At 41.4% G+C, this 27,332-nt stretch overlaps 1 protein-coding gene across 2 annotated transcripts in view; it reads left to right on the forward strand.

Annotated features, from left to right (window-relative positions):
- PINX1 (PIN2 (TERF1) interacting telomerase inhibitor 1) overlaps window positions 1-26,775 on the forward strand; it is a 75,323-nt gene extending 48,548 nt beyond the window's left edge. For both annotated transcript variants that reach the window (XM_070415498.1, XM_070415499.1), the window contains exon 7: window positions 25,841-26,775. In XM_070415498.1, coding sequence (XP_070271599.1) covers window positions 25,841-26,314 — 474 coding nt within the window. In that variant the 3' untranslated portion in view covers window positions 26,315-26,775. The remainder of the gene's footprint in view (window positions 1-25,840) is intronic.
- The last annotated feature ends 557 nt before the right edge of the window (window positions 26,776-27,332 follow it).

Here is a 27,332-nt window from a genome sequence, read left to right on the forward strand (position 1 = left end):
AGTTCTTGTTTTCTATTCCATTCACCTGTCAATACAACTATTAGTCTGAAGATCTTAAAAAATATCATTAAACCTGAGTCCCTGTGGTCTGCAGATGGCATGCCATTTGGAAATCTCTCATGAATTCAATCACTAAGATTATTTTATTGTAAATTTGCTTTATTTAATTCATTAATTCCATAAATTATTCTTGAGCATCTGTTGTGTGTGTGCCACGCACCCATGAAAGCAGTGGGTTGGAAGACAAGGCATGGCCCATCCCCCCAGGGAGCTCACAGTGCCATGGAGGAGAGAAATGGCCCATCATTTCAGTGCAGTTGGGTAACCGTTGTACTGGAGATGGGCACATGACCCCATGGGAACCCTCAGGTGGGCTCTCGTCTTCCAGGAGGAGGTGTCCTTCCATAAAGGACAAATGGGTTAGTTAGGGAAGAGATGGGGAGGGTTTTTCAAGCTGGAGTAGCACCATGTGCAAACATGAAGCTGAAGAGCAAGGAGAGGTTCAGTGTGCTGGGGAGGATGTTAGACGAAGCGTGAGCCATGTTGTACAGGTCTGATTAGAGCCTGATCATCTAGGTCTCTAATAACGGGGCCTTTATCCAGAGACTCAGACTCAGAGTGTGGTCTGATATAAACAAGCTTCAGTGCTACCTCTTGTTCGGCCTGGGTGCTAGAGTGGAGGAAGGGGAGGCCTGGCCATACGGGAAGCTGGGAGTTTCTCACCACACCAGGCATGGCGTTAGGGGCACCTCTGCAGAGACTGAGATTGGAGGAGGTTGTCCCGGGAGCCACAGGTCTTCCAACAGCTACATTCTTTGTGGCCAGGCTAGAAGAGGATTTTCATCAGGTCCCCAGCAAGTACACCAGCAGCACCCCAGGCCAGTGCCAAGCCCTTTTGCCTTGGACGGGGACTAGAGAGAGACCATCACCACTCTTGCCTTTCTTCTAGCTGCAAACTCAAACTCTTACTAGAAAATCATATGTAGCCAGGAGATTCCCTAAGTGCAGTGGGGGTAGCCACAAAGGCAGAGGCTGGGACTCCGCAAACAAAAATACCTTACAGGTCCTTTTAAAGAAATACAGTATGTTTCCAACTTTTGTGTTGAAGCCTAAATTCAAATGGTAGTTTGACAGGTAAGTTTCACCAGGCGGCTTTATTTCTGAGGCTGAGTTTAGCAGCCAGTGTGCCAGGAATGGATTGCAGGTGTGCTGAGATATGGATTCCCTCAGCCCTGGAAGTGGCCAGGTGGGGCCTGGAGCAACTGACATCCCTGGGCTGGTCACCTGCAGCTGCCACCAATACATTTGCCCTGGCATGCTGTATATGTGTTTGTTATGTGTGCTTCACTAAAAGGGGTTGGGAACCTTTAGACTCGGCTTCACATAACATACTCTAGGGGCAGTTTGCTATTAAAAGAAAAGAAAGTCTTGTTACAAATTAGTTTTGACTTCTGGGGTAGGTGTTAGGAGATGGGCTTAACAGGGGTGGTCCCAGAGAACCCTACTAAGACACATGCTAGGAGCTTAGACCATAATCTCAGCCTGCATTTGGGAGCAACTGAGAGACTCGAAGCCTAGGAGAGGGGGCATGATTATTTTTGCAATTTAGCAAGATCCTTTTGGCTGCAGGAGATAAGAAAATAAGAATGAGGGTGAGAGGGGCAGAACTAACTAGGCAATCCAGTTAAGAGGCTGTTTTTCTAGAGAATTGCCCAGAGAACCATGGGAAGCCTGAGCCAACACTGTGGCAGAGAGCTGGAGAGAAAGGAACAGATTCGGGTGATAGTGTAGATGTCCCAGGACTTGGGTCCAAATGGATATGGAAGCACTGAGGCTCTGACTTGGCTTAGGCAGTTGCAAGAATAGATGATGGCGTGTGTCACTGGAACAAAATCTCAAGGGAGGAGCAAATCTGTGGATACTGGTCAGTTCAGTAGGAAACATTAACTAGCAAAATGTGGGTGTCACTTAGGGCTTTCCATGCAGTCATATCTTTACTTCCTTCCCACTCACTGTCCATTCACTTGCCTATCATTTTATTGCCATTTCTATCAACTTTTTTTTTTTTTTTCACATTTCACCTGATGCAGTGAAATCCTTGTTTGTGTACTCATCCACATCTGCCAAAGCCCCTTTCCCCTGGAGCCATGTCTTCCCAATAAGCCCCCTTCATTCTTACTTGGCCACTTTGTCCTGTCACTCCCATGTGATGGAAGGCTTTTTCATTCAACCTCGTTAAAATCCCTGTGACACATGCTGGTGAGGTTTAATGAGAGGAAGAACCTTCAGAGAGGTGTTAAGACTCTCTGGAAGTGAAAAGGATGAGGGAAAGAGTGTGGAGTGGTACAGGGAACTGAGAAATGTCACCTCCTGTGATTAGTTCAGCGACAAAAGCCAGCACCTGCAGCCTGGGCACAGCAGCAGTCTGACCCAAATGTGATTATCCTGAAAAAAGAGCACTGTGCCTCCAGCTTATAGGTTGTTGTTGTTTTTGTTGTTGTTTTTTCATTTCAGATGACTTTTTTATTATAAAAGCAGTAAATATTCACCAGAGAAAAATTATTATCTTTAGATATGCATGAAGAAAAAAATACCCATGATCCAGACACCTAGAGATAACCATAATTAAAACCCTAGCATGTGGAGGTGTGTGGGTGTGGTAGAACTGGTGTCTGTCTGCAGTTTCCTGGTGTGTCAAGAGCAGGATCATAATGTACATGCTATGTCGTAACCTTTTAAAAATGCACATATTTTGTCTCTTTAGGAGCTAGGATTTTTAGCTCTGCCACTAAGCCTGTGAAGCCTGTTGTTTATGGGCCTGTGATTGGTTGTATTCCCTCGCTTGACCGTGGCTCTCTCTACAAGGAAAGAAAGTTTGTCCAGTATGCCGCTCCCTCTCATTGGCCCCTTTTCCTTCTCTCTACCTAGGAGCCCTTCAGTTCTACTTGTTAACTATGGAGGAGATGAGTTTCTTTATTCCCTTGTCATGTTCTGCTGGCCTAAAAGTTGTCTGGTAATCGAGGGAAAGAAGGAACTGGCTGCAAGGGGTGAGGCCAGCAGGAAGTTGTCCTGGGCTTTGTCCCTTTAAGGGCCTGTGAGTGGCTTTTCCATTCCCCGCCTCCACCTTCATCCTGTCATCTGTAGCTCTTCTTACCCCTCATCCTGCTTTTCCCAATCTTTTTCCTCGGTTCCCTGGTATTACATAATATTCCTGTTAGGATCAGTTCCTGTTTTGCTAGTGAGAGGAATTGTGACCCTTTCAGGGAAAAACCCTGTTCTAACATTAGTAGCAGCTGCTGGTGGCCAATCCATGATCTCATATGGGAAACACACCGCTTTGCTAGCTTCTCGGTTCCTGTCTGAGTCAGCGCACAGATGGGATTACCTTTCTGCCTCGGTCGGGTTCCCCTCCACCTTGTTTCTTTTGTGGGAGTCCAAGATGATTTTTCTTACGATAATGGAACTGTCAGCCTCGGTTAGGCCAGTTCAGGATCACTTTCACTTATGTACAAATGCCTTGGGTTACTCAGTGCACTCCAGGAAAAATGGTATAGTAGCAGACATTCACTCACTTTGTATTAGATTAACATTTTATTATGGAAAGCTTAAAATGTAATAAAAGTAGAGAGACTAATGCTAGTCCTTACCTACCCACTCCCAGCCTAACAAGGTCCAGTTCATGGTCAGTTTTGTGTCAGCTGTATTCCACCCACGCTCTCCCCAATCATTCATGCAATTCCTAGATATCATGTTATTCTATCTTATCTTATTTATTAGCATTTCATTACACGTCTCTAAATGATAAGGACTCTTAGGCTATCGCAGTATCATTGTCACACCTGAAAAATTAACCACAGTTTCTTAATATCATAAAATCTAGTCTATCACGGGCTCCTAAAGGCTCAGTGTTGAAGTTTCCCCAGTTGTCTCATAAATTTTTAGTTTGTGTGTGTGTTTGAATCAGGATCCAACAAGATCTGTATGTTGCAGTTAATTAATGTGTTTAAACTCTTAACCTAACAGTTCCAATTCCTTCTCTCTTTTTCCCTTGCATTAGTTAGTTATTGTTAAAGAAACCTTGAATTTTTCAGATTCTGAATTTTGTTGATTTCATCTTTATAGTGTCTTTTAATGCATTCATTTTTTAAAGAAACCTTACACTGAATCTTTTTATAACATAAATTACCCCCTTGCATGGCTCTTTATCACAAAAATAGTTCCTGCCTTTATGTAACTCACAACATAATCTGAAAGACAATAGTTAATGTACGATATTCTGAAGTACTAATGTCAAATATAAAATGTAAACATAATGTCAAATGTAGGCATTTTTGCCATAACACAATATATGTGTTCGTTAAAAATGTTACATTTTGCAGAAATACTGTTAAAATTAATAGAGCTTATGGGGAAAATTGAGTAAGAGGTATGTTGCTAAAATCTGTGCATTTTTGTTACCAAGGCCTCCTCACCACCCCTTTTACACACACACACACACACACACACACACACACACACATTCTTGCCTCAAGAGAAAATTCACTCAGACCAGGGAGACAACTTAGGGGATATTAAAAATGTTCATACACAATAGAATGAACACATTGGCTTGTAGGTGCTGAGTTACTAAGGGCCAGAGTGAGCCTAAGGTTGATGCAGTCTGCTGCCAGCTGAGAGCTCTGGGGAGGGAGCCCCATGCAAGTGCTGTTGCTGGTAGGTTCCCTGGGAAGCAGACTGTAAAAGGGACATTGAGTAGCATGAGTAGCATGTAGGGCAGTGATGGCGAACCTATGACATGCGTGTCAGAGGTGACACACGAACTCATTTTTTTGGTTGGTTTTTCTTTGTTAAATGGCATTTAAATATATAAAATAAATATCAAAAATATAAGTCTTTGTTTTACTATGGTTGCAAATATCAAAAAATTTCTATATGTGACACGGCACCAGAGTTAAGTTAGGGTTTTTCAAAATGCTGACACGCCGAGCTCAAAAGGTTCACCATCACTGATGTAGGGAGTGCATTGGGAGTTGCTCTCAGGGTTACTGGCTGGGAGGGGGGAAATAGTGGGAGGAAGCAGGATGGGGCAGAAGATGTAGTTACATTCCTCAGCTGAATAGCAGGGACCTCTTCAAAACTGCCCCAGGCCTTTGGAGGAGGCTGGGCCTTTGTGGACCTGCATTTCAGTCACTGGTCCAGCCCCCTGACCCCCAGGAATAGGACTGTGACCCTAGGCCTGGTGGTTGTTCCCAGAGCGGAACTGAGAGCTGAGAGTTGCCAGCCCCTGGGGGAGCAAACCCTTTAGTTCTTTCTGAAGGGCAGGTGGCCCAGCATAGCATTCACTGTGGCACCAGACTAAGCGAAAGGGCTTTGGCAGACATGGATGGGTCCATGAAAAAGGTTAAATAAGCATTGGGTGAAATATTTAGGAAAATAGTTAACAGTAATGGCAGTGAAGTGCTAGGTAAGTGAATATACATTGAGTGGAAAGGAAGTCTTACCAGTGCTCATCTTAATTTTCTGAGAATAGAGCTAAAGGTTCCTGCCTGAGCTGTAGCCAAGCTGAGGTTTTGGCGGTGTATTCTTTCTTCTGGTGGTGTGATTATACTTACAACCTCCTGGCTCCCTTGGCCTCAGAAAAGTCACACAACTTCCACATCTTACTGTCACTGTTCCCTGTTTACCAGTGACAGAGGAGCTACTTGGTGTTACAGAAGAGATGTTCTCACAGAACAAACTATGTAAGTGAGGAGAGAGGAGTAACATCAGGGCCTGTTCACTTTTTTGTTGACTTCAGGAAGTGTTAAAGCCATTCACAGACTTGGCCTGGGCAGTTAATTATCAGGTTTAATTACCCCCAAGAAATTCACCTAAAATTTTAGGCTCTTTGTATGGTGGTACCTGATAAATTGTACCTAACTTATTTATCCTCTCTCATCAGATGATCACAGATTTACACAGTTATTTACTAGAAAACAACAGAAACTGAGAAAATAATGGATTTTTCTGGCCATCAGAAAACTTTTAATGACTCTAACTATATTGACAAGGTAACAAACAAATGATAAAGGGTAATTTACAAGGCATTTTTGATTAATGAAAATGTGAAGAAAAAAAAGACTAGAATCATGAACTCCGAATAGCTTTTTAACAAGTACTTAAACTTTATTGTCTCTTGACTTCAGCAACCTAGATTTGGTGGGGTTTCTATTTTTACAAACAGTAAAGCTGACCTGGGGAAGCTACTTTACCTAAGTTAACATTCCAACACTTCATGTCACGTAGAACCTGGGCACCTTCAGTGATAAAATGGATAACCTCATCTTGCTGTTCACCGTGTCCTAGTTCTGCCATGATAGTCATACAAAATCCCTAATCTTCTAGTGATCTACCTTGCCCAGAATCTTCAGGTTACTTACTAATCCTACCATGTTTAATTTGGTTTGCCTGGCAACAAGCGCAAACATTTATCTAGCTAAGGAGGAAAGCTATTCACAGGACATTGTGTTCCTTTATAGTATACATTACTTCTTCCTTACATGGGGAGTGTACCCATAGATAGATAGCTACAGGGGTGGGTAAAAGTAGGCTTACAGTTGTTCATATGGAAAATAGTACAATAATTAATAAACAGTAATACAAGAATAAATTCTGTTTCCCATACTCACAACTGTAAACCTACTTTTGCCAACTCCTGTTGGTGTAGCTATCCATAAACAAGCAGCCATACATTCATAAAATTGGGTCCTTAAAAATTGATCTTTTAACACTTGTTTGTTCAGAGCTGTGAACGTATTCAAAATTTTCTTTCATTTCTTATTTAACATTGGGGTTTAGGAACCTTATTCCACAGGAAGAAAACAGGTTCAAGCCTACCTTATTCTTTAAGCTATCACAACAGGATTGCTTTGATAAAAACTAATTGTCATTAGCACAGCAAATGTTTGTATATAAATGAGCATTACTAAATTGCTTGAAGCTACCTGAAAGCATTTCTTTTAAGTAATTTAAATAAGTACTTCCCTTAGCCTTAGCAGTTCTTTGTAATTCAAACTATTTTGTAATTAAATCATTTGGATAATTTATCATCAAAATACTATTGGATGGAGTTTAAGAATCTTGTCTTTTGTATAGACTTTGGTTCTAAAGTAAAATATTGAGGACTCTGATTTGTTCATTTGCTAGGCTAATCCTTTTATAAAATAATATATGTAGTTGAAACCTAGCCCTAAATCAGTATGATTTCACTAATAGCTCTGTTTAGTTTAATGTATTTTTATGCTTATCAATCATTAAATTTTAATTTTATGTAATTCCATTGAACCAACTTAAATAATCAAAAAATTTTTAAACCTCAATCTTTAAAATAAAACTTTACAGGAATTTCCCAAATATTTTTTTCTTTCATAAGATTTAAAATAGAAGTTCTCTGTTTATTAGGTATCAGAGTGCTGGTAAGTCTCTACTTTTGAAGGTTCTGTTAGTCCTTGTCTAAACCAGCTGAGCCTCTAGGAAGTTCACTCTGAGCTTTATTTCTTAGAACAGCCCCAGTGTCTGCAAACAGCACAAGGCTAAAATGGTTGAGTTTTAATTTGTCATCTGTTTTGTTGACGAGTTTATCTTTTCTGCATCAGAAAAAGTTGTTTGAAGCAAAGTAGTAGCAATTACGACAACCAACCTTCAATTCCTTTTGTCCCTTGACATCAGTCCAGGACTCCTTTTGTAATTCCCATTATGACTCTTAAAGTCATATGAAGGTTTTAAATTTTATTTGACTGGCTTTGAAGCATTTTGTGAGCCTGAACTCCAAATAGCTTTCTAGTTAGAGCTTAAATTTATTTTATGTCTTGATTTCAGTAACCTAGATTTGGTGGGGTTTCTATATCTTCCAACATTCGATCCTAAGAAGTCTTTTAAAAAAACATTTATGGTATACTTTATAAAGTTAAACAATGACGTTATTCATTCAGTTAAATTGATCATTTAATTTTAGATTATCATGCTCACACTCATTCCATCCCTCCCTGTTAAGGTGGTAATTACATTATTAGGGAAACAAAAGCATGGTATTTATATTACTTTGGTTTTGAATGGACCCCAGTTACTCAGGATTGGATTAATCATGATGCATATGACATTATCATTATTGGTTACAGTTTATTTTAGACTCCTTTGTCCTTATAAGGATCTAGATCTATAGGCTGATACCATGAGGCCACTTCCTTAAAATTAATGGATAAAATCAGTCTTCTATGAACTGAATTTATAAGTGAGCCAAGACAGAGCTGGCTTTCTAGTCAGCTATAGGATGACTTAAAACTGTAAGATCAGGCTCAGCTGACTTAGTGTCTTTACAAAGCTTGTCTTGAACATGCCTCGTTTCAGTGTAATCTCTTATTATTTCATCATTATTCTTCTAACTAATATAATTTTAATCATTTTCTTCCTATCTAGTCCCCCTGTTCTAGACCCTTCCTATTCCTTTTTCTACTCAGCTCAGATGTTTGTCCAATGGCATTGTTGCATGACAGATGATTAAATGAGACACAATCTCTACTCATAGTCTATTTGGGAAGTCAGAGGTGCACACAATCAGCTGGCTCAAAGGCCTCAAGTCCCAGAGGTCTGGGACATGACAGATATTACGTGGTGATGAATTCAGCTTGCAGAGATTAAAGAAGGTGGCATGCGTGCGGTACCTTAAAGGAGCAACAGGTCAGCCAGGTTGAGAGGCCTTACAGGAGCAAAGAAAACCATATCCACAAAGACACAAATCCTTGAAGAAACCAAGGGCCTTTGGGGGAACAAGTAGAGGATGTGACTAGACTGTAAAGGTGGATAGAGAGGGGCAATTACCCTGCAAACTTCTCCCCTCTGTGTTACTATTTCATCCATAAATATTTCAACAGCTTAGTATAATATCTTATAAAGTTAAAAGATTATTTTTAAATGTATAACTCCAAGACCATTATTATATAAAAATTGATTATTATTGCATACTATCATCAGTAAGTGTTCAGAGTTTCAATTTTTATAAATGTCCTAAATTTTGGTTTTCTTTACAGTTTCTTTGTTTAAATGAGATCCAAATAAGGGTCATAGATAACAATTGGTTGATGTATCTTTTTAAGTTTTTTCAATCTATGAATTTCCTCTCTATATCTCTTTCCTTTTCTCTTCATTTTTAGAATAAAATTTAGAAGAGACATTTTTGCATATCTACTATTTTATTACCCTGAGGTAATAAATAAGTAATAAATATTTTACTTGTTTCCTTTATTTACCAATGAGTTTTCCTTTTTTTTTTTTTGTCACTCATGGATTGAAATATACTTGCTTTGTCTCAATTTGTTGCATTTATTGTCTTCATTGAGGATCAAATTTTCCATCTTTGCCCATAGAAGCCTCTTGATGTTAGTTCCTGAATTCTTCTGATATGACCCTAAATGGTATTTGATCACTCCTTCCTACCTAGCATAAGATTTTCCAGGCCCACCTTTTACATTTGCTGTCCCAGATTCAGAGTCCATTTCTCCCTGGTTTATTTAGTGGTAAATGATGTTTAGAGACCACAATCTGAGCAAGTAGGGTTACTTATTATCACCAGTTTGCTTTTTGTTCCTAGACCTTATTCCATGGATAGAACTATAATTTTTTAATGTTAAAATATAATATGAGTTTATATGCATATTGCCAATTAAAATTCAGGACTACAAAGACTTAACCTCATTAATATTTTTCGTTACTCACAGTAAAAGCATTAAAATATTACATTACTCATCTGTTTATTTCCCAGTATATACACAATAGTCACAGAATAACACCAATAACTTGATTATTTTTTTAAAAAAAGAGAAAGAGAGTGTTTGGGGGGGGACAGGGTTGGCCATTTTGTTTTGTCCTTAAGATATATCACATTAGGTTATGTACAGTAAAATTATGTTGTTTTAAACTCATTTGGAATTTCTGTGTAGGTATTCAACCAGCTGGTCACACAGTCGGGTTCATTTGTTTCATTTTATTTTTATAAATTGCTTTCTTAAATTTTAATTTTGTTATATGTCCATTGGTTCCTGATTATGTTCTCCATTTTTTTAAAAAAATACATTTTTATTGATTTCAGAGAGGAAAGGAGGAGAGAGAAAGAGAAGCATCAATGATGAGAGAGAATCATGGATCAGCTGCTTCATGGACACCTCCCTACTTGGGATTGAGCCTGAAACCTGGGCATGTGCCCTGATCAGGACTCGAACCGTGACCTCCTGGTTCATTGGTCGACACTCAACCACTGAGCCATGCCAGCCGGGCCCATTTTTATCCTCTTGATCATATTATAAATTATTCACTATCCTGTTGTTTGAAATTTTCACAGACTTTTAAGGAAAACTCAATATCAAGATCTTTCTTCTTCATCTTGGTTATTTGATTGGACAGACTGTGCAGCTCTTCCTGCTTTTGCATATACTAAAAATGAAATATGGTTAGATAGTAGGAAGTCTTAAAACTTGATCCATACATACTTGACATGGTTTAGGACATGTCATTTCTCTGCCACCTTCCATTCCAAGATAGAAGAGTGATTTTTCTGACTAAGCCTGAGAAGAGATTTTCCCATTTCAATAATGGCATATCTAGGGAGGAGCTAGCCTCTTCTCCCAGAGTCTTCTAGCAAGCTGGTTGTTCATAGCAGAATGCTTGGCTGGTCCTCTTTTCACTTCCTTCCCAGGTATCTGCCATTTTTGCATAAACTCTGTGGCCCATGGTAAAAACCCACCCCCTTAGAAAGACCAAGGTCAATCAAAGATTTACTATAAGATTTAATTTTTTAAAAAAAGTTGCACATTTTATCCAGGTCATGGCAACATCAGTGTGAGCACATCTCAAAGTAGGCTCAGCAGAATGTGAATTTCACAGGATGTCAATGGTTGTTATACCAAAAATGTTTTCAAAGTGAAATAAGTTTGGGAAATTCTGAAGTTTAACAACCAGGATGATAATGTGCATTTTAAATCAAAGGGAGGAATAGCACAGGTTTATTTCTCCAGCTTACTTAACCATGAATCCATCCCAATTTTTCATAAGGCGACATGCTACATTAGAAAATAAGGCTGCCTCTAGATGAAACTTCACAGTACATATATGAGAAACATTTTAACCCATATTATAAGTCCATCCAGTCAGGAAAATTCAGATCCTGAGAGAACTCTGTAGAACAAATGACTTGATTTCATCAACAGGAAATTGAAATGAGAGGATGTAAACTTGTTGCCAAAAGAAATGAGACATATCACTCAATCACAGTATTTAGACCTGCTTCAAATAACTTATAATAAGAAATAACTTAGCTCTAGCCGGTTTGGCTCAGTGGATAGAGCGTCAGCCTGCGGACTGAAGAGTTCCAGGCTCAATTCTGGTCAATGGCACATGCCTGGGTTGTGGGCTCGATCCCCAGTAGGGGGCGTGCAGGAGGCAGCTGATCCATGATTCTCTCTCATCATTGATGTTTCCATCTCCCCCTCCCTTCCTCTCTGAAATCTTTTATGTTAATCTTTTCATGTGATAATCTACACTAATAAAAGAGAAACATGGTAATTGGCGTACGACCGCTACCCTTCCCATTGGCTAATCAGCATATCCTTATGCAAATTAACTGTCAGCCAAGATGGCCGCCGGCAGCCATGCACTGAAGCGAGCAGGGAGGTTTGCTTCCTCCAGGAACTGCAGACTCCAACGTTCCCCACCTCACTTGCCCGGCCTCTCAACTGCAACTCTAAGCAACTATTACTATGTTGCAAATAAGAAGCTGAACAAAACTGGCTTTCAGTCAGTCCCGGACCGCAACATTGTATCCATGTTTTCAGCAGCGAGGCCTCAGAGCTAAAGCTGGCCCAGAATAAAAAAAAAAAAAAAGAAAACAAGGAGCAGTTGGGAGCTTTTAGTCAACTGCCAGCGGGAAAACAGCCCTCAGCCCCTCAGCCAGCCTGGCCAGGCACCCCAGTGGGGACCCCCACCCTGATCCAGGACACCCTTCAGGGCAAACCAGCCGGCCCCTACCCATGCACCAGGCCTCTATATATATAGAATATATATATACTACATATATTCTGTATAGTAAAAGGGTAATATGCCTCCTGGCACTGGGATCAGCTGAGCAGCAAGGCTCCCTGCACCAGGATCAGCGTGACAGGGGGCAGTGCCCAAACTCCCTGATCAGCCCTGCTCTGTGCCTGATAGGGGGGAGCTCCCCAATCCCCCAATTGCCCTGCGGCTCTGTGTGTGACAGGGTGCAGCGCCCCAACCCCCCGCCCCCCCATGGGCCCTGCTCTGTGTGTGACAGGGTAGAACCATAACCTCTCCATCGGCCCTGCCCCGAGTGTGACAGTGGCGATGCCCCAACCCCCTGATCAGCCCTGCTCTGTGGGTGATAGAGGGTGGCGCCCCAACCCCCCTCCACGGGCCTTGCTCTGTGGGTGACAGGGTAGAGCCATAACCTCCCCATTGGCCCTGCCCTGAGTGTGACAGGGTGCAGCGCCCCAACCCCTTGATCCGCCCTGCTCTGTGAGTGACAGCGGGGAGCTCCTCAACCCCCTGATGGGCCCTGCTCTGTTAGTGACAGGGGGTAGTGCCCCAACCCCCTGATGGGCCCTGCTCTGTGAGTGACAGGGAGCAGCGCCCCAACCCCCTGATCAGCCCTGCTCTGTGCGTGACAGGGGGTGGCGCCGCAACCTCCCCATTGACCCTGCCTTGAGTGTAACAGGGGGCGGTGCCCCAACCCCCCAATCAGTCTACCCTGAGCGTGACTGAGGGTGGCATTGCAACCTCCCGATCCGCCCTGCTCTGTGCATGACGGGGCGGTGCCCCAACTCCCCAATTGGCCCTGCTCTGAGCCTGACCAGGGGCTGCACTTAGGGATTGGGCCTGCCCTCTGCCACCCGGGAGCAGGCAGGCCTAAGCCAGCAGGTCGTTATCTCCCGAGGGGTCCTAGACTGTGAGAGGGCACAGGCCGGGCTGGGGGACCCACCCTCCCCCCCCCCCCCCCCCCACCGCCAGTGCACAAATTTTTGTGCACCGGGCCTCTAGTGTTATTATAGTTATGGATTTTTCTTAGAAATCTTACTTTGTAGAGATACATACTGAAATATTTATAATGAAAGTATATGGTATCTTTGTTTTGCTGTGTATGAGTGAGAGTAGAGTTGGTAATGGTTATCTGTTATCGTTGTTGAAGCTGGGTAATGGGTACATCGGGTTCACTATACTATTTTCTCTGCTTTTTTATATGTTTGAAAGGTTTCATGATAAAAAAGATTTTAAGAGAAGACTGCCAAATTTGCATGAGTAGAAATAACTGAGGCCATAACTAATTTTAAATTTACCTACTTAGTCTAGATTCTTCAACAGCTTTGTTTCCCACCTCCCAAAAGACCAGGATTTCCACAGTGTATAATTCTTGGATTCACAGGTGTGATTTGTTGCAGAAGGAAGAGGTCCTCAGTGAATTTAGAGGGGTGACTCATAGCTGTGCTCATTTCTTTGCAATATGGAAATGGAATTGTGAGTGCCCTGGCCCCAGCAAACACTGGTTGTCTAAATGGAGGCACATGTGCCCAGAAGAAGCATTCCCTCCGCAGCCTTTGGTTTATGGGCCTCCCCTTGGAGTGCCCACAGTGGATTGGCGCCCACAGCATATCGGTCTTGTGCTACGTGCGCAGCAGCTAGTAGCACAAGGCAGTTATGGGCAGGGCTCAAAGCAAGGAAAGTGTTGGTGCATTCCAACCAGAAAGGAAGTTCTTATAAAAACTTCTATTCCTGTTGCTGAAGTTGTAACAAAAGGAGATAGAAAACGTGTTTTCTTTTTAAAGGCAATTTTATTTGGGCCAGACCATTTTAAGATATATTAAAAGCCTCATCTCTTTTCCTCATCCTAAACCCCTTCCTACATCACTCCCTCCAATCCCCAAGCTGCTCACACACCCGGCCCCCCTTCAGCTAGTTTAGTTTATTGCCAGTCATAGTGCTGTCTGCTCTGGAAAGTAGCAGGAAAAGCTGATAAGGTACTGAGGACAGAAATCTCTGGTCTTATCTCTCCCTAGCACACGGTGCCGAGAGTGCATCCTTTTCCTGTCCTAGGACAAGAGACATAAACCGACCATCTCCTGGCAGCAAGGACTTCAAACAGGGTTCGGGGGCCTGCCTCTACTTTCTATAAGAACCAAGAAGGAGAAAGTGGGTCACTGCATTTTGTTTTAGTACCAGTAAAAAAAATGCTGTCTTCTAGACCAACAAGCATGACTTCATAATAAGACACTCATTTAAAAAGAATAAAAAGAAGGGGATGGGGGGGACTATCAAAACAGCCCAAGAGTTCTAAGTCACTGGGCTGTTCTGTTTGGTTAGACTTTGCCAGGACATAGGTTTGGCCTGAAAGGATTAGATTTGGCTTTTTGTTTGTTGACAGATCAGGCAAATGGTTTTAAGAGCTTCTATGATAAGAAGAAATTGATACACAGATGGCACAGTGTTGGAGGAGAAGAGTAAAATACTGGCTCATTTTTCCTTCCAACCTCTGTCCTGCCAGAAAAGCAAAAACAACATTCTCCCAGATTTCCATCCCGTGATGTAATGAAAATATGATGAAGAGTTACCTTCCTTTAGGTTAGAGCGCGGCCGGTGGTTGGTGAGAAAGCAGTGCTTTTTTTCTCATGCTGTCGTCTGCAGTGACTGTAGGGGGAACTCTGATGACGTGGGTTTGGGTGTTACCATCTCCCATCTTGGTCCTTTTCAGAGCCTCACCAGGTAAAGCCAGAAGAGTCAACAAATCTTGATATCATCCTGTCATCTGGATCAGAGAGCACCCAGTTTGCAACCTGTGACTTCATAGTATTGAGAAGGCGACAGTTAATATTTTGCTACCATTTTCAGGAGAAATTGGTCATTGGACAGTTCTGACAGCCAGTGGTTGGAATTCCAACAGTTAATGACAACTTTCAGAATTGTGTGTATTATATAATAGCAAAGGTCCAGTTTTATTGTTGAAAGCTTCTTAGTCTCCTGTTGATGAGTTCTATGAAATTATCTGGGCTATGGTGAATGTTAGAATTGCAGTGAACCTTTAAAACATAGCTGTTTTTTAAACTGTATTCCACATAGCCCTAGGAATTTCTCACAGATGCCTTGAAGGTCTTACAAAGGGTGAGGAGGTTAGGACATGAGCTTTGGGTTCCCCCAGTCTCACATCAACCACAGGTCTTCTGATGTGTTACATATTGGCCTTCTGTTTCAGATTTCCTTTGAAGAAAGGTGTGCTAAAACTAGTATGGTTGAAAAAAATCACCGTGTAGTCCTACTTCCTTGTTTTGCAAATTATTCACTTTAAGACCCAGAAAGGCCAATAACTTGTTCAAGATCAACACAGTCTGTCAGATGTGAGTTGGATTTTTTTGATGCCCAGGTCACTGTCACTTCTACTACACTGAATTTAGCACTTTTCTTACTTTCCTTCAGTAGCTAATATTTTATACCAGTACCACTCAAGATATGGTCCACACACCAGGACACAAATTGATAGTAAGCATTTAGAAACTTTTATACATTGGAACTTGTGTTTTATGTCTTAAAATTTTTATTTTCCTAGTAATTAAAAAAAGTTTGTATTTTATAAAAATCTTGTCCCCAATAGATTGTAGATTTTCAAAAGAAAAAAACAATGGCACTTCTTCCCTGGTAGTTTCAGAAGCACTGTGACATAGGGCATCAAATTTCCACAGAGGATGAGCCTGTTAGACAGATAAGAGGCAGGTCTTGCTTTAAGGAATCTTTTTGTATTCTGGGCAGGTAGAGAGGTAGTATTACTTGTTCTTTTTTGCTTAAACTTTTAATATCTTTCTTGCTTATAAAGTAAAATATTATAGCTGTGTAAAACTACGATTATATATTTAATAGCAGTAATAATGTTTTTTATGAGCTCTTTGGAATTGTAATCTCAATTTAATTGGTTAGGGGTTTTGTTGAATGGAGTTGTTTTATAGTTGGTTATCTAGTTTAGTTTCTGTCTATTCAAAAAGTAAATTCTGCCCGGCTGCTGTGGCTCAGCAGTTGAGTATCAACCCAAGAACCAAGAGATCACCGGTTCGATTCCTGGTCAGGACACATGCCTAGATTAGAGGCTCAATCCCCAGTGAGGGGGGTGTGCAGGAGGCAACCGATCGATGATGTTGCTTTCTCATTGATGTTTCTATCTCTCTATCCCTTTCCCTTCTCTCTCTAAAAATCAATAAAAACATATTTTTAACAAAAACAAAAACACCACCTAAATTCTCCCAATGTGTTATTATTTTTTTTATTTTTTATAGTCTGTCTCTAGGCCCCTGCCCCAGTCTGGTAAACAGTAGCTGCTCAATGGATGTTAATGAAGGACTGGTTGGCCAAATCTTTTTTGACCTCAGCCATCTCAATATCTTATTATTGTATAACTTACTTTTATTACATGACTCAATGAGTTCAGAATTTAACTTACTCTTACTAACTTAAATATCTTCTAAACATAGAAATATTTTGCCCTATCAAATTTACTCCTTCAAATGGTTTTAGTTCCTGCCTTGATTTCTACTCAATTAAAAAGAGTCTATGTGAAGATTAATCTTATATAGTATACAAAAACTGAGCGAGGGGACTTTTCTGTTTGTAACTTTACTTGCCTAAATTAATATACCTTTCTTTTAAAAACAATCCTGACCATTCCAGATTTATACTCCATTCCTATTTTCAAAATATGAGGTTCTCTAACATCTTCCCAAAATGCCATGTTTTCTTTAATAAGGAACCTAAATTTGAGTTGTCATGATTCTGAAGGAATTTTCAAGGCTTCCTGTGAAGTAAAGATGGAAGAGACAGACCCTCTGTTAGCCCCTGTTTCTATTTTTTTGAGATGTGGGTACTAGCCTTTAACTACTTATAAAAGTCATGTATCCTGCCTCCAGAGAGCAGGGAAGGGAACCAGTTGACCTAGAATTATAAAATGTAGTCAATTTGGATTATTTTTAGATTCATTCTCAAAAGTCGGTGCCCATGACACATTGATCATTCCAGGCTTCGGAGGAGCCTCGTTTATCTCGGAATGGCCAGTGTGTTGTGAAATGTTTTTACATGAGTCACTGCAACTTTCCAAGTGGTAGGACCTTTCAGGGAGGCAGGAAACCTGCTCTCTTTTCTTTCCCCTCTTTCCCCCAGAGGCTGTATGACTCTTGTCAGTAGTTCTGATGTCAATTACTTGAGAAGTTGTTGCCATAGAGAACCATCCTCTTAAAACATGTTTATGTTGGCTTTTCTTAATGAGTGGTAATGTGAGCAGCTGACTAGGCAAGTGGAAAAAAAAATGAACAGCTTTGTTAGCATTGGCCTTCATATGAGGAATTTGGCATTGCTTGTATTTCTCTACTAGTGTCCAGTGAAAAGCAAGATATTCTTTCCTTCCCCGTTGTCATCCCTGAGATGCCAAGTTCATTTGTCCGAGTTTGTAAATTCCAGCCAAGGTCTAATGCCAAGTTGTTAGAAAGGTATCTCTGCGTGCTTATGGGGTGTTGAGAGTTCTCTTTGTGCTTGTCTGTCATCCTTTGCTGCTTGAAATCAGACAGCAGTTAGCAGCCTCTCCACCATTTACTAGCATAGCTCATTAAGACCGAGGGACATTTCATCAAAACCCTAAGTCCTCCAATTCTGTGTGTGTGTGTGTGTGTGTGTGTGTGTGTGTATCGAACATTTCCAAAAAAGAGATAATATTTCATAATAAATGTATTCATTTACTCATCCAACAAATATTTACTTAACACTTTTTGTGTTTACTTATATACTAGAGAAAAAACACAAATTTCCACATATTTTTACTGATGAAATTCTAAACTTTACTTATGGACACTGATATTTGAAATTCACATAATTTTCACATGTAATATTCTTTCAATTTTTATTTTTTATTTTTTTACCCCAACCATTTAAAAATATAAAAACCATACTTAGCTTGCAAGGGGTACAAAGATAGCCAGCAGGCTGAACTTGGCCTTTGGGCCCTAGCTTACCAACCCTGTTCTAGAGAGAACCTCCGGGAACTCCTGCTGAGTGGGTTTCTGTACATGCCATGGGTTCCCAGACCTGTTCCCACAAGCACACACACATCCACATGTCATTTCTGAAGGCGTTTTCCAATTGAGTTGCTGCATAAGTCTACTTCTGTTACTATATTTTGGTTTTAGCCCCCACTTCAATCATTGGAGTTTTGTATTTGTTTTTAACTCTTGTGAAGCTTGCTAGCACTAACAGTGATTGCGTTTCCCAGGCAGATTCTCTTAAGGCTGGTTATTATTGAGACTGTGTATTTAATCTAACTCCAGAGGTGAGTGATAGATACCTTGAAAAAAACCCCACAAGATTTTACATTTGAATAAACTTTTTGTGAGTGCAAAAGTAGCTTCTTGTGCCGAATGTTTTCAATCATAGGGAAACCAAAAAGGTGCCATAGAAAGCAAGAGAAGAAATGCCCCCATAGTGGCATAATCCCTGTTTTCTAACAAACAGTGTTGGTCACTGGTTTAGCTCAACCTGTGAAGGCAAACCCATCTAGTGACTCCCTCGAATCAAAAGCTTTCCCAGGTCATATATTCAGCTCAAAACATAAAGTATGCTGCACTTTAACAACTGGCTACTGGGACTTCTGGTGGAACTCTTATCCACCTGTTTGCCTTCTCAGAATAAGCTCCCACCTTTGCCTCTGATATGCCCTGGAACTCCCTGGCTCTCCAGCCTTTCCTTTTCATGGCAAGAATAGTCCAGCCCACAGGCTGTTCTACTGCTGTGTTCAGCCAGTCTCACAGAATGAACATGGTGGTTCCCGTACATCACAGCACCTCACTTGTTTCCAATTTGCTCATCTCTAGGGAGGTGACTATGCCAACCTGGAATAACAGACCAGAAGAGAAATGTATGGATTGTCTGACTGGGTTCCTCTATGTCACTAAGCCCACAGGGAGTAATGGGATGGTCACACCAGAAGGCACTCAGATGTACTTGCTGCAGTGAGAGAAGCAGTTTGCACCAGGAGGCAAAGTGGCATCTGATGAGAAGGGAATGGTTTTATCTGGATGGGAAGAATATCCACTGCAGAACACTGACTCTCTCTTTCCTTCCTGCCCTTCCAAACCCCTTCTAGTCATTCGCTGGCGTGCCGACACATTTGTGCCAACAAATACAAGGCTTATGGTTCAGTGGGAGTGCTTCCCAGCCTTGATCTGCTTGGGCTTGGTGTTTCTTGTGCTTTCCTTGAGCACTCATACGTTTGTTGCTCATTAGAGAGGATGTGCCCAATATAAATGAAATAGAAATTGTCTCTGTTCCAAGGAACTTAAAATTGCCTTGGGAAGATGCTTACAAAGCAAATTATACAAAACCAGAAAATAGAAGTAACTAATTACTAGTCACTGGAAGTGAAGATGAGTATATTCCACAGGGAGGGATTCAGATTTGTTGAAGGAGACAGTTTTGTACTTGATCTTCAAGGAGATGATGCACTTGACTACATACACAGGGCCTGCAGGAGCACTGTAGTCCCGCATAACTAGTGACTCCATCAGCCCATTCTGCCCCCTGTATCAGCAAAGGCTTGGTGCCCACACATTCCAGCACTCGCCCCAGCTTGATGAGTCATGAAATCACTTTTACCTGAATTAATCTGTCCAAAGTGAATAGGTGTAATGTCTAAACCCCAGGAGTAATGTCAAGACATAATTCATGTTTGTCAGAACTATCCTGCTATAAAGTTTGAAACACACACAAGATGTTCTTTCAGACTACTCACTTGCCAAGCTTTCTTAATTTTTCACAGACTAATCCAGTCCGAGCTGACAACAGACAGGCTGGGGTGGAGGTGTGTATTTGTTCATCAGAAGTAAGAGCTCTCAGAGCTAAGAACCCCAATTGCTAAATCCATTACCCCTGAGCTCTCCGTGCCTACTTTTTCTTTCAATGAGAAAAGTTCATTGAAGGATTACTGTTGCAACATGACCTCTGTATCTTAATATGGAAATCAAAAGGCTTCAATCACCTTGTCACTTAAGATCAGCACTGACATATGACAAAGGCTGTGAGATGAAAGCTTTTGCCTTTGAAACCCTATCCCTGGACTGGTATGCTTATCATAAGTAGTAAGATTTTATATTTATGGTGCATATGCCCCAAATGCCCCACTGAATTCTCTGTCCAAAAGATACTAACAACATTCTAATGAGAATCATAAAACCGTCTACTTTATTTGGGCATTTTACTGTTAATCCATCTCAGTACACGTGTTTGAATGACACAGAGGAACCCAGAAGAGCTTGAGCAGATGCTCATTGAGCTGCAAAGCCTCTGGAAAGAATACCTAAACAAAACAAAGAACGGACTGATAGTTGTGTAGACATTTGAGAAAAGTTGGCATGCGTAGTTGGGGGCATCTTTCAGACACCTGAGATGATTGTGATATATCATAATTGATGTCTTAAGGAGTTCTCTCGGCAAGGTCTTATGTTCTTTGCATCCCCCCTCCCCCCACCAACCTTAACCCACCCCCAATTCCAGTGGTAATTCAGAGTTGCCAGAAATAGGTTTAGGCTTTAGGATTCTCTGGCTCTAGACTAGACATTACACTCATACAGTGTACAGCCATAAACCACTTGAATATGCCTATTACTGAGGAGAAAACTGAGACAAAGCAAGTCACGGAGTGGACCACCTGCCACACCAACTAATCACAGTCGGTATTGGAAGTGCCCAGGTGGAAGTTGTCCGACATCTGTCCAGCAGAGAGTCCTGCCTTAGGTGGAAGGGTGGACTTTGGTTTTACTTCCTGCTTTAAAGCACTCACACTTTGTCAGGTACATCCACATGCTAATTTGACAAAGTACAAACTCTTATAACTGGCTTTAAGCTATATTTTATTTATATGGATTACAAACTAGCTAATAGGGGTGTTCTGTTTAGAAAGTAGTGTCTGTTTCTGGGAACATTTTTTTACATGAAGCTTTTGCATCAGTTAACTTGTGCCCTTATAGAGTTGAGTGTGGACCTTGGTCCCTTGATTATATGACCAGTTATATAGGGAAACAGGGACAAGTGAGCCTGTGTGATGTAGGCTGGAAGTTAGTGTGCTGTAATGGAAGGAGAAAGGGCGAGTCTGTTTCTACCTCTGAGAAATGGAGAGGATGCCTCTCAGATCGCTGCTATGAGCGTCGCATAAGATGACATATGATGATAAGTGACTGGCATGTTAAAGGCGTCTAAGAGATGACAGCTGCTTTCTCAGCACACCAAGGTGTGGCCACAGAGGGTAGTTTCTTCTGTGATGAGTGGAGCGATCTTGCAGGGCTCCTGTGACTTTAAACCTGAGAGTCCTGATGTGGGAACAGGTCCTCCTCAGCTCTAACCCACAGAATATTTACTGATTGGGGAAAATTAAGGCCCTCACTGTAATTGGGGAAATCCATGGTCAGTATTTTTTAACACATAATTGTTACACTCACCAGCTCTGAAAGAAATGAGAACACTGTGACATTTGCTGAAAACAGACAAGATTAATCTTTGAAGCCATTTTTTAGAATAACACAGAAACTGGTTCTATTTGTATTTCACAAAGAGTCGCTTCTATAATATGTGGAAAATACTTCAGGGGTCTAACTGTGCATTTGGGTCTTTTTAAATAATTAATGATAGGGGACATAGAATAGTGGATATTACAAATCTAGGGGGATATTTAAAAAACTGTTTTGCTCATTTCCTCACTGGATCCCCTCCTCCACTAGGCTCTTTGAAAAGCTTCTTCATCTCAGGTATACTGCTTGGTCCTGGACATGCATGTTACATGTGACATGTTCCTGCCCAGCTGAGGGGCAGGACACCCTGGCCAGCAAAAGGACTGGTGGCTTCCACAGGCAGAGCCCTTGCTCCTGTTCGTGCAGACTCGCCCACCTTTATCCTTCATTGTACCCAAGTCACAGTCTGCCTGTGCCATACCTGACAGCAAGGGAAACTGTTGGCATTGGAGCAGGACTTGAAGAAGCTCAGACTGTGGAAGCATAAAAGGCAGGGGAGACATTGCCAGGTTATGCATTCTCTTAGCCCGCCACATTTCCTGTTCCTGCCAGAGAGCACCATTAGCATGTTCCCCACATGCTGCCTTTTGAGAGCACAAGTTTAGGGGCTGTGAAGGCTCAGTGGAGATTTTTAAGCCAAGGTATATAAAAAGAGAATCTTCAAATCAGAAGTACAAAGTGGGGATTGATTATCATTTTTTAAAAGTTTCAGCTTTTTACCACCTGTCTTAGAAGTGTTGGGATGATTTCCGGGACTTAAGTTTAAAATAAATTTGTATTCCAGTTAATAATCACTCCAGTTTTTTTTTTAATTTCCTAATGAAAAGTGTGATTAATACCAGCAATTGGTTCCCATTTTATTGATTTTAGCATCTGTATAAACAAATTCTTAAAACTGACTCAGTAATCCAGCTCTCTAAGTGGTATTACTGGATCTGCTCTTGGCTGTGTGCTTTCGTTCAGGTGATGGAAAATATCCTTTCCATGTGGCTAGACTCTAGTTCATTGCTATCACTTCTGCATCCTGACTGGACAGTTGGGGTAATAGGTGTCTATGAACCAAACTCATCCCTGCTGCCTGCTTATCTTGCTTCACTGTCCCTTCTCTCTCTCCTGATCATAGAGCAATGGCCAATCCAAATGTCTTTTCACAGAGAAGTACGTTGTAGGCCTTCAAGAGATCTTGGGAGTTACCTAACTTAACCTACTGATTTGACTGGATTAGATAACTATAAGATGATTAATGCATTAACTACACGTCTCTTGATAGTATTTTGTATGGAACTGAAAGTTTTCAAGGTATTTGTAAATTTTTTTACTCGTTTTTAGAATACTGTTAGCAAATTGGAACATTCTCACAGTTTACAAAGTAGTGAAAGTCGTACTGGTATTACAGATTTTTTTTAGGTTGTGTTATGTCTTGAATGGAAACTGGGAAGATGCAAGTTGACTCTGTTTCAAAATGCTAAGTAACTGGTGATTTTCTCAGTGCCTGTTCACTTTGAAGTTGAGAGTAGATATGAAAAGTATTCCTTTTCTTGGAAAGATGTACATTTTTCATATTCATGGCCAAGAATATAGACACAGGGATTATAATCTCAGTATTAAAACTGTTTATGATTTATAAAATCATAAATTATGAGCTTGTAAAATATGAGTCCTGGGCATCGCTCCTACTAGAATCAGATTTACTAGTACATCCTATTCCTCCTTTGTTTCTATGGTTTTTAAAACATACATTGCAGCAGTGTGGGAGGGCGGCTGCCCCTGGCATTAAAGGGCTCTCCCCAGCAAGTCATTGTTCTGCCTACACTTTCCTCGGGATAAATAGGATTTGGGTGCTGGCACCTCTCTTGCTTGTCTCCATGCCCTGCTAAGCCCGGTGTGCAGTGGCGCATGGTTGTTATAGTCCTTGCCACTGGAGGAGTTATTATGAGCATGGTTATTTCCTGGGATTAGATGGTCCCTCTGAATTCAACAGGTGACTCAAAAATTGTTTTATATTTCCTAATAATGAAAAGTGTGATTAATACCAGCAATTGGTTCCCATGATTTAACTGAAAAGCAGGACTAATAGTTGAGCAAGGTAGGGAGCCATAGACTATCACTTGAATTTGAGTTCCTGAGACACAGATACACTCCAGAAGAGTTGACAAACTCCTTTTAATGCCATGAAACTAGATGAGACCTATTTTACATAAACAGGCCACCTTCACAGACTGTGTGTGGCTGTGTGCCCTTACAGGGAAGGCAAGACCTTTCTTGTCCGTCAAACTGGGATTGCCTCGCACCAAGAGAGCCCTGAGATTTTCCATTCTGCCGCGCAGCATTTCAGCTCTCTTTCCACATTTGAAGAACAGAAAGACTAAGTGACCTTGTTTTCGTCTCCTGGGACAGCTATTTTTAAATTTTTCTCAAAATTACTTGGTGGGATTCCAGCCAAAATTAAATGCAGATAGGTAACATTTAAACTTCTTTCCAAAGCCCAGTTGGTTATTCCACACGTTCTGCATTTTACATTTTGAAATTTTAAACTTTGACCACAGACTTTGTTTTTTTTAGGCCTGGGTAAAATAAGGTTTGTGTTGATTAGATGAGGTGTGATGTTGTTGGTAAGGTACCTTTGGTAAGAGATCTCTAGGGCATTGGCCACTCAAAATCCAGTTGTCCATTTATATGATATTGATTCTGCCAGAATTTCAAATGTGATGCTACTTTGATTCCACTGAGCCCACATTTAAGTTCTGCTCTATCAAGAAAATGCATGGTCCATTTATACATGCTGGTTTGTAATAAAGTTGGAGTTTCTTCCCGCCAAGTTCAGACTAATTTATACAGTCCTAATTTGGAAACAGTCATTCAGAAAACTCTTTTCCCACCCTCTCAACATGAGAGGGTCGACTAACCAGTCTCCTCCTATGTGAATAAGTGAATATGAAGGAAGAAGCCGGGTAATTATGAAAACTTAAATTTAGCATTATTGTTAAATGGCTTGATTATTTTAAAAGTCTCTGTGGGCAAAGTTATTCTAAAAATTGACTTTCCTTAAAGCATAGTCCTGCCCTGGCCGGTGTGGGTCAGTTGGTTGAGTGTCATCTCTTTCTGATTGGATTCCTGGTCAGGGCACATGCCCATATTGCAGGCTTGATCCCCGGTGCGGGGCATGTTGGAGTCAGCCAGTTGATGTTCTGCTCTTACATCTTTACATCAATGTTCCTCTCCCTTGATCTCTCTCTAAAAATCAGTAAAAATATTTAAAAAGGCATAGTCCTTATATTCTTCATCATAAAGGGACTCCCTTTCCACAACTATGTTTTCATCACATTATTGCCAACCAGGTGCAACCCATATAGTGACACCAGCATTTCCTTTTTTTTAATCCCAACCTACTAAGGCACGAATTTTCTCTCTCTTCTCCAGCCTTACAGTGGAACGTATTTATTTGAAGTTAGAATGTAAACCTTACATAATCTCAGCTGTTGTGAGTACTTCCTCATATTTAGAAACAAGACTAACACAGACCTGAGTATCTGGTTCATGTCAGAGTAGTGATGGAGGCATCTTCCTTCTCCTCATCCTCAGCCGAGGGGATAAGGGCTGCCATGCTAACCTGTTCTTTCTGGGAGGAAGGTGAACGCATGCATTTCCAGCCCTGGTGCCTATTCTCCTTGAACAGGTGCCACGGGCCCACACTTTGTCTTTGGAGGAGAAAGAAGGTGTTCCCAGCACGCCAGGTTCCAGGTTGGCACTTGGCTCCTGTGATAGGAAGGGTTAACATATGAATGTGGCATCTAAGTTTCCACATCAGTGCAAAGACCTGAGTAATCCATAACAGACCTGGAATCTGACAAGATCACAAAGTTCGAGGACTTCGGTGTCCCTCTTTTTCACGGCAGACTGGGGTCACCATGTATAACATTGTTGCTAAGGTGCTGTTTATTCCGAATTTCATTTAGGTGACTTTCCAGCTAACTTTCTGAAGGTATCTTCAATCTATTCAACCTGTCACCCCCTATAGTATTCAACCAAAGTGTCTGCCACTTTGTTCTATGCTTTGCAGTTCATCTCTATCCGGGTGGGATACAAGGGGGATCGAGGAATACCTGGTACTCGGCCTGGTCTCTAACTGCTGAGGGCTAATGGCTCCAGCTGGAGTCCTCCTGGATGCCCTGACAAGTACACAGCTGGTGTTTAACCAGTTTTAATCTTTTCCCACACCTTAGGATGATCCCAGTCCCGCCACTCCAGATGGGGACGAAAACTCTACTACGACAACCAGCACCTTCACCATCCAGGAGTACTTTGCCAAGCGGATGGCAGAGCTAAAGAACAAGTCACAGGTTGTTGCTGCAGGGCGTGACCTTCCAGAGACCCAAATGGAAAGGAAAAAGGGAAAGAAAAGAAAGAAAGAGGCAAAAAATAAAAATGTGGAGAATTACACCCAACCCAAGACCAAGAAAAAGAGAGACCAAGCTGAGCAGCAGCTCAGAGACCCTCAGGGGGACGAGAATTCTGATGCTTCTGCTGAGGATGGAGAAGACTGTATGTGGCCATTTGATGACCAGGACTTACCACCAAAGCCCAAAAAAAAGAGAGAAAAGAAAAAGCTACAAAAGCAGGTTGAGGCAGCAATGGATGCTACTGTAGATGAAACACCAGTGAAAAAGAAGAAGAAAAAGAAGAAAGATTCCAAGTAAATTCTTTTGAGCCAGGGCCTTCTAACCACTCAGGTGTCAGGGCACTGCCAGGCTGCCTTGGCCTGGAGTCAGAGCAGAGTTCACCCAAGAGAGTGTGTGCACATCTTTTAACATGCCCGCGGATTGCTGGGTCTCGCCCTCTCACCACATTTTCCCCAAACCATTTTCTAAGGACTTTTTAATGTTTCAAATCATGACTCTCATGAACAAATAAATTTCTTTGTAGACTCTGAGCCCTTCACTGTGAGTGTTCATTCATATTCGTATGAACACGTCAAGTTGTGTATGTGCACACATGTGTGTAGGTATGTCAGTCTATATTTGCTCTTGATTTCCTTCAGTAACAATGAATTGTGCTTCCTTCTGAAGGACTTAGTCTAATTAAAGGATTAAGAGGCAATAGTTTAGATTCAGATCATTCTTTTTGTTCTATAGCCAACCATACATTTTTGCCAAGTAGGTATTATATTATTACTCTTCCAAATCAGACTTGTTTTTGTTTGGTTTGATTTGATGTAGTTTTGATGGGGAAACTGTTTTAATGCCCTCTCTTCACTAAGCAGTGGCAGCTTGGTGTTCTGAGGTCTCCTTCCCAAGACTGCAGTCTAAGTGAGCTGACTAGGAACCGTGGAACCTTCCCTGAGACAGAGTAGACAGGCCGTGTGGTGATGCTCAGGGACAGATCCCCTATTGTGGGCTCCACCTTATTTATAACGATCAGGAGCTCCTCAGAAGCTTAAAAGATTGGGAATCTAAGATCAGGAAATTAATTTTATCTGTAAACCACTCACTCTATAGATTGAAACTACCCTGTGAATGTTCTTAAAAGTATTAATAGCACATAAATGTAAAAGATACTTCTCAGTTCAGTCCTGCTCAGACCCAGTGGTGTCGCCGAGTTGTGTTTATACTGCCTTCTGCCACACCCTGGCGTTCCCTGTGTGTGTTTACCCAGATAACTTCACGCCCTCCTTGGGACACAGAATTAGGAAGAAAATGCACGCTTATAAATTAGAGG

This window comes from Myotis yumanensis, unplaced genomic scaffold (assembly GCF_028538775.1).
Source record: "Myotis yumanensis isolate MYYU_CA2020_CCGP unplaced genomic scaffold, mMyoYum1.0.hap1 SCAF_5, whole genome shotgun sequence".
NCBI lineage: Eukaryota > Metazoa > Chordata > Mammalia > Chiroptera > Vespertilionidae > Myotis > Myotis yumanensis.